Here is a 20,538-nt window from a genome sequence, read left to right as displayed (position 1 = left end):
TTATACAATGCTGCTACCTGTTTTTGTTCCTTTTTTTTAAATAACAACAAGGAAGGGGAAGACATCTGGTAACATTAATTGATTGGGCACACTTAGTACATATAGCTCATCTAGATACCAGTTGGGAAATATTTCCAAATACGTTTGTACTGTCAGGTTAATCTGCAACTGAAAGATTTAATGTTTGATAACGATTTTCAGGCACTATGAGCATATTTGTACACATATTTGTTTCAACAACCCACGGCCAACTCGACTCAATCCATATCCCACCCAAATCACAACAACGCAAGCCTAAACCTAACCAAACCAAAACCCGGAAATGCTTGCCCAAATTTTGTCAGGCATTTTTTGGTTGGCCATTACGTTTCCCTTCTAATGAAATACATCGAAATCAGCAAAATTTGTACAGGTTTCTGGACTTTCTTTAGGGAGTAACAAGCACTTTGAGTTTTGAGCAGAAAAACATAAATAAACGCCTCAGGGCATTTTGTTTTAAATAAATGGAACAAACTAACACAAACAAAAATACAATCGGACTATGTTTCTCTGCTGGGCGTTTTGTTTGAGTAGCAAGAGTAAGCCCCAGTCTTAGGACATTTTTCCAAAGATGGTGAATACATTTTTTTACGACTCCTTTCCAGATTGTTGTGTTTATGTTATAGGTTTCATCATATTTCACAGGTTTGAAGCTATGATTTTTCATCCCATGCGCGGTTAAAACCAAATGCAAATAAAACAAACTAAAAAAAGCATGAACCAAAAATAAGTACCTGAACAAACCTAAAATAAGGAAACAGGACCGAAAAGGGTTTGGCCCCGGAAAATGGATACAGGTGATGTCTGAAAAAAATGTGGGTGGTTCAACTCAGTTTGGTAGCACCCGAGTGTTGCACCACTCCCCAAAACGGCAAAGGTAGCATACATGTGTTAGTTAAACCTGCCTTACAATTACAATAGAGCTGTCTGCCTAGCCAAAATTCATTCGTGACTGATGGCGTAAGCAGATAACTCCAGTGTGCGGTCATTTTTCAAGGAGACTTTGGTTATTCACAATACGTAAACATGCATTGTGTCCTGCAAGTCTTTTGACGAAGTGAAGTGCGGCGTTGCATGGATGTATAAAGCAGTATGAATTTATAAAGCAACAATACATGCATTTCGAAACCATGTCTATTGCTTTTGCTGTAACCCCTGACCTGCAAAAATCTCTGGGTTTTTTGGTGCTCAAGAAGACTCCAGACAAGGTAAGCTGGAAGATTTACCAATTTGATGCCATCTACTGAAAATGAGTCTCAACAATCACATACATTGTCTTATGACTCCTTTCCAGATTGTTGTGTTTATATTGCAAGTTTCATCATATTTCACAGGTTTGAAAGCTATGATTTTTCATCCCGTGCTCGGTTAAAACCAAATACAAATAAAACAAACTAAAAAAAAACATGAACCAAAAATAAGTACCTTAACAAACCTGAAATAAGGAAACAGGACCGAAAAGGGTTTGGCCCCGGAAAATGGATGTAGGTGATGTCTGAAAAAAATGTGGGTGGTTCAACTCAGTTTGGTAGCACCCCAGTGTTGCACCACTCCAAAAAACGGCAAAGGTAGCATACATGTGTTAAGTTAAACCTGCCTTACAATTATAGTAGAGCTGTCTGCCTCGCCTAAATTCATTTGTGACTGATGGCGTAAGCAGATAACTCCAGTGTGCGGTCATTTTTCAAGGAGACTTTGGTTATTCACAATACGTAAACATGCATTGTGTCCTGCAAGTCTTATGACGAAGTGGAGTGCGGTGTTGCATGGATGTATAAAGCAGTATGAATTTATAAAGCAACAATACATGCATTTCGAAACCATGTCTATTGATTTTGCTGTAACCCCTGACCTGCAAATATCTCTGGGTTTTTTGGTGCTGAAGAAGACTCCAGACAAGGTAAGCTGGAAGATTTACCAATTTGATGTCGTCTACTGAAAATGAGTCTTACGGAGGTATATCACGGGTCAACGGAGGCAGCTTTACCTTTCTATATTATTCGTTGTCATTTTTGAAGCTGGAGGGAAAATAGGGATTGTCATGGGCAGATTGTTTACACAAGAGGCTTTAACCCCGTAGTGCCCAAATGTAGATGTGCCCTTGTGCGATCCCTATAGTGAAACGTCAAAAGAAGAATGCATCGAACATTTTAGACAAACGATCCACGCTATATATACTCTATAAATTCTGCCGAATTTCAGAGTTAATCTGCTTATGTTGAACCTAATCATTTATGCTGTTATACCTAAAACCTTTACCCCACACCAAAACATTACAGCTAGGCCGCACGCTAAGCCACCAGCATTGTTACCTTTGGACTTGTACTGTGGTTGGGAACTTAAAATGTCCATCCATACCTCGATAAAAATTGACAAATAATGTGTGCATCATGCAACTGATTTTGAACCTCCTCAACTGAACCCCCCGTGGGATTTCCTTGGGAAATACTTCGACACGTGTTCAACTACTTCTGGCTACAGGTTCCACGATACAGTGACCTGGCTACACGGCACAGTAAAAATTCGGTCAACCATGACCGACCGCTGTTTTCCTGACGCTGCACACGGACGTACATTAAAAAAAACCTGGACTCTCAATGCCCTTAATCAGCTCACAGAGATCACTGAATCAACTAGCGGCCATTTTACCGAGCCGACTACAAAGTTTGCCTGGCAATGCCGCCTTTGCCCTTCCTGGCTTCAATAAAAGAGAAACAACCCGCGCATTGAATTTGTATTCGGCTTGGTAAAATGACCGCTGGTTGGCTTCTATTCATACAAAGGCACTTAAAGTCCAGATTTTTTATATATGTCCGTGGCGCTGCCAGCCAAATCTAGTTTGACGCATATGCGCCAGTTCTGATACAAGCAGATCACCAAAAATGCATATTTACAAGGTTTGACCATAGAACTTTTCGACTGCAAAACGGTGCACAAACTCCTCCCAGTTTTGCTTAATATGGACTACTTAGCGGTTTGGAAGTTAAAATGAATATTCCGACATTAGATTGGCTGGCACAGGGCCCTTCGCAGCTCTTTAAAGTCCATGCGACGCAAAATTCGAAAAGATGACGGCACTTTTATCTTCCCGACAGACGGTGTCGTCCCCAAAAAAGGTATTGTTTAGCATGTTTTGTCCATTTTAGAAAGTTTAAATAGACGAGGGGCTGAGATGTAGTTAAAAAGTAGGTATTGCTTTAAAAGAATAACGACCTTTTCAAAGTCTAAAAGTCCCGTACTCCTTAGAAACTTGAAATTGATAGCAACTGTGCAAACGTGTTGCATCACCGTGCAAGTGGAATACTGTGCATGTTTAGCATGCTGCTAACGCAGCACTGGCACATATACATGTGCTGCAGCCTGGCATGATATAAATTTTGTAGCCATTTTTCTACCACCTCAGGAAACAAGAGAACAAGATAGCAGTCCGAAACTTGCCATTTTCTCTTTTCTTTATTCTTATTTTAAAAGACATTTCACGACACTCTTGATTTAGTATGTATTAAATATAAAAATACAAATAATAGTTGATTTGAAGGTCAACACATTGGTGTTTGTTAACGGAATATAAACACTGAGCAAGTTATACTATCAGATGAAAAAATGTAGATGTACACCCAAAACCTAAATGAATTCTAAAAATTCCGATGCATAACTACGCACTTTACCAAGAAGCTTTCCACATTGTTTGAAGAGCTTCTTCCAGAAAACCTGTTTCTCAGTATAATTTGTTTGTCACTATAATATAATGTCACCATTTTTTCCACAAATTCGTAATTTACAGACTGCAGCTAAAATTCAAGAAAGAAAGTCATCTCAAGAATCTAAGTATATTTTGTAGAATCTGTGGAAACCGAATCCAGCATGCGGAGAACATCTTAATGTAAACCAAGGAGATGTTTAGACTATACCAACCGAATTCTAGCAAAGTTTAAGATTGATGTATTCGAAGATGATGAGAATAAAATTCATCATCCAGTGTCTTTCTGTTACCGTAACCACTAATAATAATAATAATAGAAAAAATAGGAAAAAAATTACTTTAAGAAATAAAAGGATGATAAATTTTATAAGGATAACTGAATGAATGTCACCGCGCTAGTACCCAAACCGCAGTATGGAGATATATCTGCCCCGCTAACAGGGAGAATCTAACCCTGCTGGCATCGGTGATGTCTCGATCTTTCCTGGGGACAGACGCCTCTAACCCTACCTACGATAAAAGAAAAGTAATTATACCACACACGGGTACACTACACAGATAAAATTAATAAAATTACGAATCCTGCAGCGCAACATATCACCAAGTGTGGGTAGCATTTTACCGTTAAGGTAACTTAACAAAGGACCATTGCTTGCTGACCTGAGATGATATCTAGACTCCTTCTTAACCCTACGCGGCATTGTTTCCTCTGATTTCCTTTGTGCCGGTTAGACGCTCCTTTTTGGAGAGTGGTATTACAACTGTGTGAATTGTATTTGTTTTGAGCCGAAAGCTGTTGTAAATGGCTCAAAAATGCTACATGGATGTCCTCCACACTCCCAAAGAAAAGAAATGGCATTGAATTTTTTTTTAGGTGCTGGGGGGTGGAGCGGGGTGCAACCGAAGATCTGGCTGGCTATGGGCAGAGCTGATTTGGTTAATGCATGTCTAGACATGTGTCTCTATGGTCAGCCCAAGCCACAAACATCAAAGGGGCCCCACCCCATTGAAATGGTCCTTGGAGGGCATTTCCATTGATAAGTGCAGGCCTGATGTAAACAATCACTTGGGACTCACATCTGGAAGATGTTTGTACACAGTTCAATGGGCTTTACTCAGGGACCGGCTCGAATATTTCTTTTTTCATGGCTAAGAGGAAGCCCCTGTGTAAACAGCGACTAAACTAGGCTTTTCAGCATGAACAGAGGTAGGATATTATGGAAGGTTTTGATAGTTGGCCGTATTTTTTTTTAATCAAGTAATTAGCAAAACGGTACTCCAAAATGGAGCAGCTATTGCTGTAAGTAGGGTTAATGATGACAAGATTCATTAATTATTTAGGAGCAAGACCATGGATGGTTGTGTATGTTAACAGGGTATTTTGAAGTTAATCCTGTACAAAACAGATCACCAGTGCAGATAATACATTATTGGTGTTCTGTGCTGAAACTTGGGTGTATTTGTAAGAAGTATAGCTGCAGCATTCTGGACTGTAATCTCTTATCTGTGCTGCTGGACAAACCATACAAAAGACTATCACAATAGTCCAGACGGCTGGTCACAAATGCGTGAATTAACACTGAAAGCGAATCGGGAGAGAGGAATTTAACTGATGTGCCTAAGATTGTGAAGGTGGACAAAAGCTGCACACAAGCCTTAGTGATGTGGGTGTCCATTGTCATTTCTGAATCAAACCATGATCCTAAATTCCTGACGCTCGTGCATGGAGGGATTACAGATTTTGGTAAAAGTTTATTCACAAAAGGTTTATTGCCAACAGTGACTGGTGTACAGGATTGACCTGACATGCTTCCTAAAAGAAGCCTGTGAAAGTTGTCTGCAGTTGGAAATTGTCTCTCCGCACAATCTTGACTGCTTGTTCCAGGCAGATGGCTTCATTATCAAAATCTTCCCGGTAGTGCTTGTGCAAGGCAGCTCCCAGGTCTCTGCCAAATGCTAAGACTACGTCATGTCCGATCTGGGAAACGTGCAAGGGTGCAATAATTAAGCTCAGTGCTGTGTGGACGGGTGTCGTGCTCAACATCAAGTTACTAAAGATGCGCAGAATACAGTTTGAAAAGGTCTGCAAGCTTGAGGACTTGAGCTACATCTTCATCCATCCTTGCTTCATCAATGCATGTCAGCAACTCTGCGAGAGCAATGCTTTTACTGATGTTGTTAATTGTTTTGGGATTGCCTTTTCGGGCTTTCTCTGAGGCAGAGCTTTGTTGTGAAGTGATACTTAACAACAGAGTTGATACTTAGTGTCTTGTGCTATCAAGTCCCCATCACTGAACTTTGCAAGAAGTTGCTGATCTTGAAGATCTATGGCACATTCTCTAATTTTCTTGTTGAGCCTGAAAGCGGCAGCTGCAAAGAGTGTGTCTTCGGTGTCGTCATCCACGCCGAAAAGGGGCATCTTTTATCACTACTTTATGTTGTGCAGTTTGCAGGGTGACCTTCTTGGAAGCAGCTGAACTGGTTTTCTCGGAATGTCTCCTTTCTGCCTGCTCTAGCTTCGTCTCGTTGAATTTTTGCTTCACAGGATTTGTGACACTTTGCTGAGGGTTCCAGCATGATAGTGGCTTCTATGCCTTTGCTATCATCGAGGCGCCTAATGTGAACTGGCACGAGAATAGTCTGCAGCTCATTAAAGGGTATGACTTTTTTGACAAAGTAGAGTACCCTTGATGACCAACACTAACATCAGTTCATTTGCTTTAGCTGGGCACTGCAGTGTTACCGGAGTTGCTGCTTGGCAAAGACAGCACACTGTCCACTCAGTTATAGATGGTGTCTCCAGAGAGGGTCAAGCCTGCTGTGGATCGACAAACGTATACACCTTGTACATGGCTGCGTGTGACACCACCAATTAAGGACCAGCACCCGACGACTCTATTCAGCAATAAACGTGTATGATGACTGGAGGGATTGTGCAAAGACACAGGGGATCATTCGGGTTATTTTACTGCATACTAAGGACCACTAGATGTCCTTACCAGTATCCTTTAACAGTCAAATGCATCGTCCATTCCTTCTACCTCACCTGTAAAAAACAAGGAGAATTGGTGCAGTCATTTCTAATCCACAATCTTCATGTTGCCACATGATGTAACATCGCTTAATTAAGCAACTACCGATGCAATTTCGACATTGATGCTTCCTAAAATCTCTGCACAAAGTTGGTTATGACGGTGACAGTAAATTATGACATTTTGCTGACTCATTTTGCTGAGGCCCAACATTACAATGTTTATGACAAGTGGTGAAGCGGGAAAGAATATACGCCCAGATGAATACGTGTTGTCCAGGAATGTGAGATGTAATAAAGAATTGTAATAATAAGAGGTGCAGATAAATGAGAATAAATACAAATATTAAAACCGACTTTCAACTGTGGAAGTCTCCGCCTAAGTGAAGTCACCCGAAGTGAGATGCCCACACGCAACGCTCGTAAGTGCGTACAGTTGGTGTTAATATTTCACTTGGTACATGAGCACCTGTCGTCAATGCCGAGAAAAATGTGTTCATCTTGTTTTTTTTCTCACAAGGACGACTTGGCTGGCATACGCACTGGACGAATTGCGCATGATATTCCGGTCCAGAAGATTTAGGAGCAAGTTTTTAACCTCAGCAATCTCCCACAGAATGATGCCCCAATGTGAGATATTCACGGCACAATCATCCATAAGATTAAACTCATGCACAATTGACCATTATATCAATTATCACAAGCCTCGTTTATTCTTCGAGAGAACCTTAAGAGCAATCACCCAGAAACTCTTAAGCATCAAATTCTTCCGCCTTCCGTTGGATCTGAAAGTATTGTACGCCTATCTGAATGTGCTATTATCTAATCAATTTCTGTACATGAAGTTGGGAAATAGTACAAAAGTGCCAAATGCAAGGGAGAACATTAAAATTATTCATCAAAAAATATAAAGGCAGCTTCTTTATGGGAAGAAGCTGTATTGTCTCATTCGCGGGTGGGAGACGTGTTTGTTCAGGAAAGAGTTAAAGGAGGAAACACGGACACCAGCACCTACCTTCTTGATTGTTTTTAATCACACGAGTTGAGTATTATCAGAAAATACTCGCAGATCAAAATGCCTGGAACAATCCATGGAGAGATTCATGGAAAGATCCCCCAAATAAAAACTACACTCGTGGGATTAACGCTGTTACTAATGTAGTCTGTGCTACTACATGGGCTAGACGTGTGTTCCGCGTTGATTAAGCCACGTTGCACGAGTGGACCGGGCAAGAAGCCGGTTTGAAAGAGCGCACTCTCTGGCTCAAAATCAAGAATTGCTTATTTTATTGTATCTGGTACATTTTTTCCCCGATATTGAATTTCTTTAACTTTTCTTCAATTCTTTTTGACTTTTCAAGAGTGAAAAATTGTCCGAAATCTAAAACTCTATCCAACGAAACACCTTAATTGGTACAAATTTACAGGGTTTTTTACTTAGAAAATCCTTTTCTTTCAAGTGTATCGCGATGTAAAAAAATTTGAAATTCATACTTTGGGTTTGGGTATAATTATCTTAGGAACGTTATAGAACAAAAAACAAGAAGTCTCAATTATTTGGACCACTTCTCACCATTATCAGGAAATCACTGGTACTCAATGACAGTTGAGTCCGTGGATCAGAGTGTTTGTAAGCGGAATTATGTGGCTTTTCATTTTATACTGCAGCACTCTTACATTTCCAGCTCACCGAACGAACACGTATTAATTTTCTGTCGAGTGGTGCATCAAACCTGGAAAGGGGACTTTTTGAGCAGTTGAATCTTTAAGAAGTTACCATGTTTAAGTATTTTAAGCCCTGTTGCAGAAATAAAAGAATTTCAACCTGGAAAATCCATGATGCGTGAAAAGTGCAGCACACGATGTCTCCAAGGATTCTACATTGTCGTCTGCATGCATATCAGCATGATGCTTTTGTCAGGCTTTACCAAAGGTCTAGGGGTGATGTTAGCCACGCTGCGTGAGGAATTTATAGCTGACACCTGGATGATTGGCAGTTTAATTGCGGGAATGAATGCCGTGGCAGGTTTTGCAGGTAAGCTTTCGTTGAAAAAAAAAGTCAGGTTTCTGTTTCAAACATGTGACAGTGCTTTAACCCTGAAAGAGCCGAGGGGCAGAATCTGCCCCTCCTCAACCCTCCGCCCCTTCTAACCTTTCTAATGACGCCACAGTGCTTTTTTTTTTCAGGATTTTTCGTGCACCCCGTTGAGTTTATTTTGACACCATTTATGTGAAAATCGAAGATACCATTTTTGTGCAGCGCCCACTTTCCAAGACTGGACAGCCAAATCGTACACTTTTTTTTCACTGCAGTGCCGAATACACGCGGGCTTGCACATGTGTAGCCTTGAACTGCGAGTGACCGTAGCAACAAAACTGCATCACTGATTGAGTTAAAAATCCATGTATTTGTAATGATAAACAGAAGCTTTACTTGAATACTTAAGTTTGAAACAATCAAGCCTGGCGCAGCCAAGTTCTTGCGGGAGGGGGCGGAATCTGCCCCTCGGCCACGACATGGTCCAAAATAAAACCAGCTCTTTCAGGGTTATGAAACAACATTGGTTCTACAATCAATAGCATATTGTATGGTGAGGATTTGGGGGATCCAACATATTTTAAACATATATGTAAAAAATATTTATGGACTTTTTGTTTTGTGGAAAATACAAAATTTTCATGTAAGTGGTGTATCGATTGCTTTCGAAAAGAACTGTATCGTAAATAACTTTACAACAGCGAGTGCATTATATGTTAGAGGAAATTTCCCAATTATCGGAAATAAGAACTTGATAAGTAGCACTCTTGTTCAATTTCACGTGAAGATCACACTTTGACATTCCATTAAACCCAGTTTCTATGTTTATGCTGTTAAATTGCTCTTGTTTTTATTATATTCCATCGACACAGGTCCCATCTCCGGGCCTCTACATGGTAGTTTTGGAACTCGTACTGTGGTGGTAATAAGTGGTCTTCTAAGTGGAGCATCTGTGATACTCTCGTCCTTCTCGACCAGTGTTTTCCACGTCGCACTTACTTTATCCCTTTTGACAGGTATGCTTTACTTTTTCTGTTAATGCCGAAAAGTTCAAATTCTTTTTCTTTCAGAACTTGGTTCGTTTTCCATTGTGATAATTCTTTCGGCCGCTTAGGATATGGGTATCCATATCACGATCACGATTAATGTATGCAATTAACCGGCTTCTCGAAATTAAGCAGACGCCATATTATTCAGGTTGGAAGGTCGCAGGTGTTGCAATTACTACTGCAAATAACGATTTATTGTAATATAGTACACATAAAGATGGTTGAAAACATTGTATGCATGTAATATGCCCTGCTTAAAACCTCTGCGGCAAAATTCTTGTGTCTCCATGAAATTGATTCAATACTTTGCTTTGTGTCCATTTGAACTGCAGGAGTTTAGTGAGTTCAGTTTTGCAGACTTTTATCGACTGTTCCTTGAAATGTCGTTATGATAATCTGAAGAAATCGTTCCCTTACTAAGACAAGAGTTCGACATGAACACAGATGTGGATTTTTCAATTTTCCCCAAAAAACTGTTTTTGAAGCAGACTCGGGTTTTAAAGGATTGAGGCAATTTATCAAATCCCCACTCAAATTAATCACTGATTAAACCAGTGTTAGCTGTAGGGGTGAGCAACATTGTTGCACCAGCAGAAAAACAATAATATTTAAGAAATAAAAAGTATAACTTTTAAAACCCTGTTTCCAAGTATCCAGGCTTTCTTGCTTACTGTTTGCAGGGCCTGGTTTGTCTATTATCTCTATTTTGACCAGAGCAATGGCCGGACGCCATTTCACCACCGGCTATGCCATCGCTACTGGTATTGGGAGTTCAGGCCATGCAGTGGGCCTGGTGGTCGTTGGGCCCCTGACTCAAGTGCTTTTAGACACCTACGGCTGGCGAGGTGCCTTGCTACTGCTTGGGGCAATAAGCTTGCATCTTGGTGCATTTGGCTTCCTCCTACGATCAGCACCAGAGTCTACACAGAAAGAAAACGAATACCTACCACTTGTCTCCACTGAAGAGGAGGAGCCAGCTGCGGACCAATCCAGAATCCCCAATGGTGAGAAGAAATCACGATTCCACATCAAGAAGGACGCCATCATAGCGCGTTTGAACCTTCTCGGGTGGACGATTTGCTGCTGCGCCAAGTTCTGGATTGCTTTCCCTGTTTTTGGATGTGATTACATTACGTGTGATCTTTGGCTGATGTACTTTGTTGTATACGCTGAGACCAAAGGGTTTTCTGGATACGAGGCTGTGACGTTCACTCTAGCCGGAGGAATTGGAAATATAGTGTTCAAAATTGTCCTTGGACTGATTTTAGACCGAGGGCTACTAAATCTACGATTATCATTGTTTTCGACCATCGTTGCTAGCTCCCTGGGTTTATTGACCCTTCCGTGGATCAACACATACTGGATGATGATGGTCAATGCCTTCCTCTTCCAAGGTCTCAGCGGAATGACAGCAACAATGAGTGACATTTACACCCGTGACCTGTTTGGAGCTGAAGATTTAGTTCCCGCTTTCAGCTGGATAGGTGTTTTTACGGCAGCTCTGGCGCTTGCTTTTGGATTTTTCCCAGGTAAACCACGTTTGTACTTTAAAAATGCTTGTTAATTAAAATGGGTATACGGCCACTCTACAGATGGAGCGAATTAACCATTGTTCTCTGAAATTAGTCTTGCTGCAATGATTCTTTTTGTTAGAAACAATTTTTTTCTTCAACTTTGTGTTCTCTTTCAATATAAGAAAACTCATTTATATTTCTTTCATGCCTTAATACATTGAATATTGCAGTTTTGTGAAGAATTGCGATAACCTGTGCTCTCTAACGGTGTTGCTTTGAGGTCATCTGGGAAAGACATAGCTCGGTGCATAGGCTTTTCAGTTCAAATTGTAAACCCAAAATTTACTTACTACAAGACTTCTGAGAAAGGGTTTGATGCGTGCTTATTGCTATGCACATTAATAACAATGTGTCAGCAAAGAAGAGAAAAACCCGAGTCCAGTAAAATGTCCTAAAATGCAGGACGTTTTGTGTACAAATAATGTAACATTGTGGCTTCTTCCTGAAATGACATCACAGTTTTACTCATAAGTATGAAATGCTGGTTAGCATGAGAATATTGAGAGGTGCCATACCCTTTGAAATTGTTATACCAAAGTTGAAACTAAGGTTAGCTTGAACATAAAGGTGCATTGTAAAGGTTTGTATTAAACAAAAACCAATCGCAGCAACCCTTTAAAATGTCAACTGAACCTAGACCTTTGCCATCAGATCAAAACAAGGATGGGCGTTGTGGCGTACTAACCAACCTATCTTTCCCAAAGCTATACTCATGCCATACATAGGGATGATAATTTCAATTTGAAAAGAACATGGTTCATTTTTCTGACACGGTGGTCTTTTAAAACTTGGTAATTTTTCTTTTGTTTTACTGACAAATGAGGGCAGTCTTCTGTGTGTATTCCTCTCGGAATTTGACTTGACGACATTACATTTTGTTAATGGGTAGGAATGTTGTTTGGGTACAAAAAAAGAGTATTTAAGAATCTAGACGACCTGTGTGGACCTGTGTCTCTTTCACATTGGAGCATCATCTCGACTGTACCTCCATGGGAAAGTGTTTGTAATATCTGAGACTACTGCAGAGACATCTTAGCTATGGGGCTTGCACTGACTGGGAAATGGTTTGCTTACCTTTGCTACAGGAGTTTCCTGTGATCGCTAAAAATTATCAATTTCAATAAGAATAGATGTCATACACACAAAAACAACGCATGGCTAACTAATACACCAATAGCAAAATGCACTGATGATGTATCATCATGTATGTAACCTAAACTTGAGTTCCCCCAGGGATCCAGAGATCGCTCAGGGTGACCAAAGGCAGCAGACCCGTTATGGTACCACTGATTATGATGACAGTGACACTCTCTGCGAATGCGACAATACACAACAAGGACACCTGACAATTAGATTGCCCTCAACCTAAAGGAACAATGGGGGTTATCCTGACATTCACAAGGAACTAATTAATTGATTAAGTGATCAGGGATAATTTGTATTAGGTAAAATTTTATTACGACCCGTATTTCTTTGTGTTGATATATCGACTTCAGGAAAGGCTACTCACCACGCAGCTAACATTGCCCTGCGTCACGCCAATGAGCAACGCACTCACTATTAAATGTATCATTGCATGAGCGTTATCAGCAATGCATATCCTGAATGTTGCCCAACATGAGCCCAATAACCGATAGAGGGATTTCACATTAGCTCCATCTGCGCATACTCGCATCGAAACCGAGGCTCCCTGTGTTGAACTTCGGCGCGCGCGCCCGCGGAGTCGACACAGTACATGCAGTATCCTTCTTCTGATGACTTCGTGTTCAAGGTTCGGGTGAACTGCCATCTGGTCCGAAGTGTATAAAAACAAGAAAAGTTTTCAGATTATTCTCATTTACTTGTCAATATGACCAACAAGAAGGAACTCAGTGTGATGGGTATACGCCAACGTAACGTGAATGCCCATAAAGATAGCAAAGGCTACAAAGCAATTCCAAAACAAGTGCAAAGTATCTGCCAGACTCGCTAGAAAATCAACCGGTAGGCCAACAACAACCCATGGATCACAACCAAGGCCATAATTGATACCCTTTACAAGGCAGGGACGAAGGTGTCACGGGCAACCATCCAGCGAGTATTGCACAAATGAGGTCTCCACAGACGCAGGCCCAGGAAGACACCGCTCCTCGGGAAGAAACTTGAGGAGTCTCGTCTGGAATTCGCCAGAACACATCTGATCCTAGCCCCACTAGTATGGCACGGATCCTCGCTACCGGTCCATCCTTAGCCACACATCCCTATACGCAATTTCGTCTCGGCGTAGTGAAATCTTCGACGCACCATCTTGTAATCGTAGGCGCAATTTCTTTTGCACTATTGCTCTATTGAATTATTTCACTCACGTTTGTCTGGTATTTCCAATCTTTTTGCCTTTACCCATTCAATCTCACAGTTGCACTCTCACACGCCATCTTAAAAATTAAAATGAGTCTGTTGAACTTTGAACGTCACTTGACCCCGGCCTGCAGACGGCTCTTCCGTGTCAAGAACTCTACCAAAAATAAACTTACCTGCACAATCGCTCCGTTCGCGAAGCTTCTGTTGTATATAAGATATGGTTGGTTACATTGCAACGCTTTGCTGCAACCGTCCGCGGACGCTGTATTGGGCAGTGTCATTATTCTAATGCAAGAGCCGGTGTTTGGGAAACGCTTTTGGATTGGTTGATTGCTACATAGTAACTACATAATTCTAGTCGTTCGTAAGGTGAAAGGTTAACTGAATGTGTACGTGGCTATACCTGTACATAATTTTACATATGACAAGTCAACAATGTTTATTTTGCCAGATGATCAGAGTAATTGAAGATGAAGTTTGCCTTTGCTTTGCTTTACTGATTGTGGTTGATTTTTTTCCAACGATTAAATAAGTGGACAAACGCTGTCTGGCTCTATCGGTTGCAATAGAGACTTGGTCGGCGACCCAGTTTTGCATTGACAAATTAAACGACAATTGTCACAACCTGGCTGCTTCACATGGAGTTGTCTGTAAGGGTATCGGCCCTACTGGCGTGTTTTGCAGTATCGGCAGTAAATGTAAGCTTCTGAGCTGGCAAACACCAGATAATACTGTCCTTAGTCGATTCTTCATCTGATTGGTTAAGGTGTATCTTTAGCCAAACATGCAGCTTCAATGCCCTTAGCAGCAAATGACTCCACTGTATCCTGTATCAAAGCCGTCAGGGGAGAAATGACTACCCTAATGGCTTTTATCTGGTCTAAGGAGTTCCAAGCAGAAAGGTCGCAACTTTTAACATACGCCCACTTTATTATAATTACCCATAACCTTCCTACGACAAAATTACGCCAACCGTCCTGAGGCAGCCATCAAGAACAAAGATCACGATATTTTATTAGAAAGAGACTTTGGACTATGTAAATCTTCGGTATGAATACTTTTATAAGGAGCATCTATCATTATGCAAATGTAGTTTAGCCAGCACACGTGTGTTTGTTTATTGGAACAAATAGTGGAAGTACAACATAATAGCTCTTAAAAATTAAGAATTGAGAAAAGTATGCTATTTTACAAAGGGTATGAATAATTTGAGCACAAATGTACATGGATATGCCCCTCCGAATTAAACTAAAACACTGGACACCGGACAGGGACACGGCCTAATACATTCAGGCCTAATACTTACATTCCCCCTATGGGTATGCAGCCAAAACATAAGATTCGTAACATCAACAGAAAACGGCAGTTTTCTGCAAATTAACGTATCTGTGATGGTCGTGTATCTGCGTGTATACTACATGTACTGTGTAGAGTCCGCAGGTGCGCGTGACGAAGTTTAACACAGAGCGCCTCGGTTTCGATGCAGATATGTGCAGACGGCGCCAATGGGAAATTTCTCTATCCTCGTTATTGTGCATAAACAAGCTTTCAAAAGTTCGTACATTTTCTGGGACAACTGTATTTACTCAGTCAGGTGGAATAGAATGGGTTGGAGAAATAGTACACATGCAAGTTACATTTCATCACAAGAAACTGCTAGGCGCAATCTTACCGTTTCCAGTTGCGGACTTCCCTGGACTATTCGAAACGACGGTTACACAAAACAACTTTACGACTCTTTCTAAATGGAGATAGTCATACTCATTTGCCATGATGGCAGGGGATAAACTAATGACCCTCACCTATCCCATCAAGGCATTGTGGAATAAAATGTTGGTAGGTGTTACAAATTTACATGTATGCTTGTTGCAGGTTTGATGTTCGACTTAACTGGAAGCTACGACCTTGCGTTCGTCATCATGGGATGTATTTCGCTTCTTTCGTTGGTGGCGCTGTTTGCAGAAGCGCTGTTAAATCGACGCCAGGCAAAGTCGCCTTAAAATGTCCATCGGGTCCCAGACACCGCTGCTCACTCCCGTTCAATACGAGAACCTTCCAGTTATTGTGCATAAGATTTATTTAGCTTAAGTCGTTGGAGGAAGGAATTTACCATGTACCCACCTTTCCGACGATATTTAGCGATTAAATGGTGTATTTATTTAATAAAAAGTAGCCGCACGTGAAGTCTGGAACCACATTGTCCGAACAATTTCATATTTTAATTTTGGTTTTTACAGTCGGTTTGGGCACACTTACAACTGTTAAAAAATATTGTTATGTCTACTCTTTGAACTTTCTGATTGTACTTGAAAACTTTGTAAAGACATTCTGTGCATATATGTTGACATTATACAATTTTTTTCTTTTACCATATTTGCAGATTGGCTAGTTTTAGCAATTATATGTGGCATAAGCATAAAGTTAAGTAACAGTGTAGTGGGCAAAACTGACAAGAAAATGGATTATGAAAACGATCGCCCGGCTACTTTAAATCATTGTTATATTAATTCAAACTCACATATTCTCATTTTCAAATTCGTTCACGATTAAGATGTAATTAGATTTCCTTGAAGTGTAAGTAAAGAAGTCGTTTAGACTGTTGCATCCCCTGCACTTTGTTAAACTAAAGTATACATGTAATTTGATGTATTTCCGATAATATGGGAACCAATAGCATTTTGAGTTTTCATTTATATTGACCATGAAGCAAAACTTGTTTCAATTCAGAAAAGTGGTGAACATGTTTCTTTAGGGGGGTTAAGAAGGTGGTGGAAATCAAGAAATGACTTTATATCGGTGTGTTTACAGTAATAGTTTGATTTTTCTAAGAATAAGCTATTGCTGGGGACTAAATTCTTAAGCATGGCTTTGACCTAATAAGATTGCACAACATACCAAAATGGTTAATTTTCTTTTGTTTTGCACAAATTATGAATTTCTTCAAGCTATAGGGGAATGTTGTTAGTAAATTGTTTTCCATCAAAAAATTCCATCTAAATTTACTGTTCGATTTCGGCAAAGAAAAATAAAAAAATGATACATTTCTATTTTACAAAATAATTCTAACGCCGCTCAAACAGTGAATCATTACTAACCAACCACCATCAGGACGATAGCATTTCCATAACATTATTCTGTCAGAAACAAGTGTAGCATTGTCAAACCATATTTCAAATATAGCAAATTACTATAAACTCCACATACGTGTAAACAATCAAAACCGAAAAACCAGAACGCAAACCCAAAGAAAAACAAGCAAAAACAAGCAAAGGAGATGACAAGCCTAGGGCGATGATGAAACGCCGCTCTTATTCTTCCCCACCTGAAAGCATGTATACCCATCTGGCATGGTGCCCCCTTCTCTGATCAGGGGAGTAGTGAAGCTTGTAAACAGCAAGTTGATTTAGCACTCAAGACTGAACAATCAGTCTGAACTATACATTGATGTTCTCCACTTGCATTTGAAAAGTCGTCCATATCGTTATGCTGATGACACGTTTGTGTTTAAGGAGATCAAGTCAAGTGGTGACATTCATCAACTCCAGGATGACCTCAATTCCATCAGTGATTGGCCTAAAAAGAATTCGCTTGCTCTCAATGCCACAAAATGCAAAGTTATGGCTCTTACTAGGACAAGACAACAACCTTATCTTCCCTTGTATGTCTTGGATGGTACTCTCATTCAACAGGTGAAACCCTCAAATAATTAAGTGTCATTTACAGCGTAACCTATGCTGGGATAAGTATGTGCAGTATGTCACTACTAAGGCCTATAAGACTCTCGGCTTCATGTTATGGGTCTACACAAAGCAATTGTTATGTCCATTCTTGATTACTGATCTCCTGCGTGACCTGTGTATAGAGTTAGACTCGTTAAAATCAACTTGAACATGTCTAAAGGTATGCCTCTCGTCTTATTTTGCATCAACGTAGACAGGAGCAACCTCACCCTGAGCGGCTTGCTGTGCGTAAAGTACCTTAAGTGTCAGACGAGAGTTTATGTTTATGAAATTTGTGTGTAAGCAATTGCTATTTGGCAGTTTGTGCGATTTCCATCCCTTGTTCTTGAGTTTAATTTATGTTAACAGCAGATATGCCAATACCAGATTAAATGTTCACGATCTGTATGCTCGCACTGATGTATTCAAGTACTCCATTCGCTGCATGTTTGTCAGGAATTAAAGTACTCATCCTGGTGATATGGTGAACATGTTGACCTGTGAGTCTCTGTCTGCTTTTTGTACAAACTTAAAGACCACCTTAAATTATAATTATTACTGATTACCCTGGCTTTCTGTGGGTTGTTCAGCCTCAAAATAGTTTCCTTTTAGTGGGTGGGGCCGTGGGGGTAATTTTCTTCCTTGTTGTCTCTGCTCAGTCTTTATGCTTTTGATGTCATGTTATATTTTTTTATGATTGTTGTTCTCCTTTTTAATATTTTGGTTTTCTTTTTCATGATCTCTTTCTACCTCCCGTTATCTTTTGTCTTGTGTGTGTGTGGTGTGTTTACATGTTGGTGGGATTTGTCGTTGTGATGTCCCTTCTTTTGTGTTTAGTTTGTGTGTCTGACTGATTGTTGTGCAGTGTCGGAGTGGCACACCCTTTTTTGACGAAAGTGATATTTTTCACTCTTGTTTTTCACCAAGGCAGTCCTGCACTGTCCTCGTTTTCTTACGTAGGCCTATGTCTGTCTTGTCTGTCTATTGCCTGATTAGCCTTCGCCTTTTAAGGGTAGGCAGTGTAAGTTTTTGCACATACATTTGACAACATACAGACATGATAAAATAATACACCAAAGTGCATGTTCATTGTATGGCAAAATGTTTGAGAGTAGTACTAAAAGTAGGATGACAATTTTGTGGAGGCACTTCAGGTACCATGTTTAAAACTCGGAGCACATAAAGTAAATGAATCGTCACTCGTAGCCTGATGTAGGTGTAAATGTTCACATCGGCACGGCCCCTTATTACCGAGTGGATGTAAGCTGAGCGGATGTAATTTGATAATTTCCAAGCACGTCTTATTTTTGTACAGTTTCCTCCCAATGAATTTGTTAACCTGTTTGTAAAAATATGGTGATATTGCTGATTAATCTAAACATAAACATACACTTACTTTCACATACGAGTGGTCATACTAGTGTGTGGCCTTAAAAGTCCCTGAAACACTATGATTTCATATCACGTTTGTACATAGCATAGAGCTTTAGACTCGATGACGAAAGTATTGTTGACATTATCTACACATTCCAATTGCATATCTTTCATCATTGTAAAGTCATCTGTACGAACTGAGCACGTTTACAAATGGATGTCAAACTTATCTTTCCGTTACTAACTTTAAACTTCAACTCATTGGATTCATTTCGTAGTGATTTTGGGAAAATACAGGTATTTCCAATAAACCTTTCCAACTGATGAAATCATCAGCCCAACTGATTGCATGTCTGACACTGTTCAACCGATTCTGGCTAACTTCTCACAGACATCAACTCAAATTCAGAGTTTGAATGTTTAAGTCTGTCCCCAGAGGGCATTCAAGAATTGCATAACGTCGCCTGTCAAAGTTCAGGTTTTGAAGAATACTATGCGACAAGAGTCTTAACACTATTGAAAGTGAGTTTCTATCATTTCCCAAATTTAAATAAAGTATATTTGTCTTGGACCGGTTTTGACAGGAAGTAAGGGTCAAACAATTGTCATACACGACAGGAAATATACATGTATGTACATAAGATTGCTGTCACTTCATGTAAAAGGCAAGCTGCGGGAACACACAGTTGATTTCATAATTTATTAAAGTTTGAACTTGGAAAAATTTCGGCACTTGTAGTTTGACACTTGAATACGTCGTCATGATGTCATTTTTTAATTACATTTTTTACTTGTAAGGCTTAATTTTCTTGTCATATACAGCACTGACAAGGTGAAAAATTGCAAAACGGCCCAACAATGTGTACAAAACATGCAGGAAAATTCAGTGCAACTCTTATTTTGGCAGACTCACAAAAACATCCCAAGAATGTACTTTGAACAAGAAATTACAGGTACAATGTATTTTCATAAGAAGTAGGAAATACGAAGGTTGGAAGTGGTTCTGAAAAACAATATTAAACATGTTAAACTAAGGAAACGAGTAATTTTATACAGACATGCAGCAGGCTGACAAAAACTATAACAATGCACGTGCTCTGGTCAAGTAGTTGACAGTCCTCTATTGTCTCTCTATCAAACCTTTTCAACAAAGTTCAGTTTATTGTGGGTGCAAATAAATCTAGGATGTCATTCGCAAGGGATCTCCAATGGGCAGAACGAATTCTTGAATGTAATGTGCCATTTATCCCCGAAGAAGCGAATTCTAATCCAGAAACGTCAATGTCCACGAGTCCAATCCACGGGTGAAAATCTGGCGTGTTACCTGACTTGCTAACATCAACTTAGGATCACCATTGCATGACCACTTGTACATCGTGTTCAGCAGGCAACAGCAGATTGCAGTAACTCGGATAAATACTGTGAAGTAAATCTGAAATTAAAAATACAGAAAATGGAACAGCTGTACAAAAAATGTGTCATTCATGCAGGAATGTCCTCACGGAAAGTACGAACATTTCCGATGTTGTGCATAACTCATTATTGACAAACGAACTTCAGCAAGCTAGCCAGTTTAGCAAGTAAGAACAGAACAGAAATCAATTACCACATTGGGCCCCGTAAATCGTACAATTTCTCTGACGGAAGATCGTTTGAAGTATTTATGCACTG

The 20,538-nt window shown here is 40.1% G+C and overlaps 1 protein-coding gene across 1 annotated transcript; it reads left to right on the top strand.

Annotated features, from left to right (window-relative positions):
- Nucleotides 1-1,803: 1,803 nt before the first annotated feature.
- On the top strand, nucleotides 1,804-17,943 carry LOC110984296 (monocarboxylate transporter 12-like). Its single transcript, XM_087142834.1, has 5 exons — nucleotides 1,804-1,939; nucleotides 8,570-8,808; nucleotides 9,684-9,827; nucleotides 10,541-11,389; nucleotides 15,647-17,943. Exons 2-5 carry the CDS (start codon nucleotides 8,610-8,612, stop codon nucleotides 15,772-15,774), a joined length of 1,320 nt encoding a protein of 439 aa, XP_086998960.1. The 5' UTR covers nucleotides 1,804-1,939; nucleotides 8,570-8,609; the 3' UTR covers nucleotides 15,775-17,943.
- The last annotated feature ends 2,595 nt before the right edge of the window (nucleotides 17,944-20,538 follow it).

The sequence above is a fragment of the Acanthaster planci genome, linkage group LG10 (genome assembly GCF_054643075.1).
Source record: "Acanthaster planci isolate LZ-2023a linkage group LG10, COTS_SCS, whole genome shotgun sequence".
Taxonomy (NCBI): domain Eukaryota; kingdom Metazoa; phylum Echinodermata; class Asteroidea; order Valvatida; family Acanthasteridae; genus Acanthaster; species Acanthaster planci.
The sequence above is the reverse complement of the archived record's forward strand: the minus strand, read 5'-3'. Positions and strand labels throughout refer to the sequence as shown.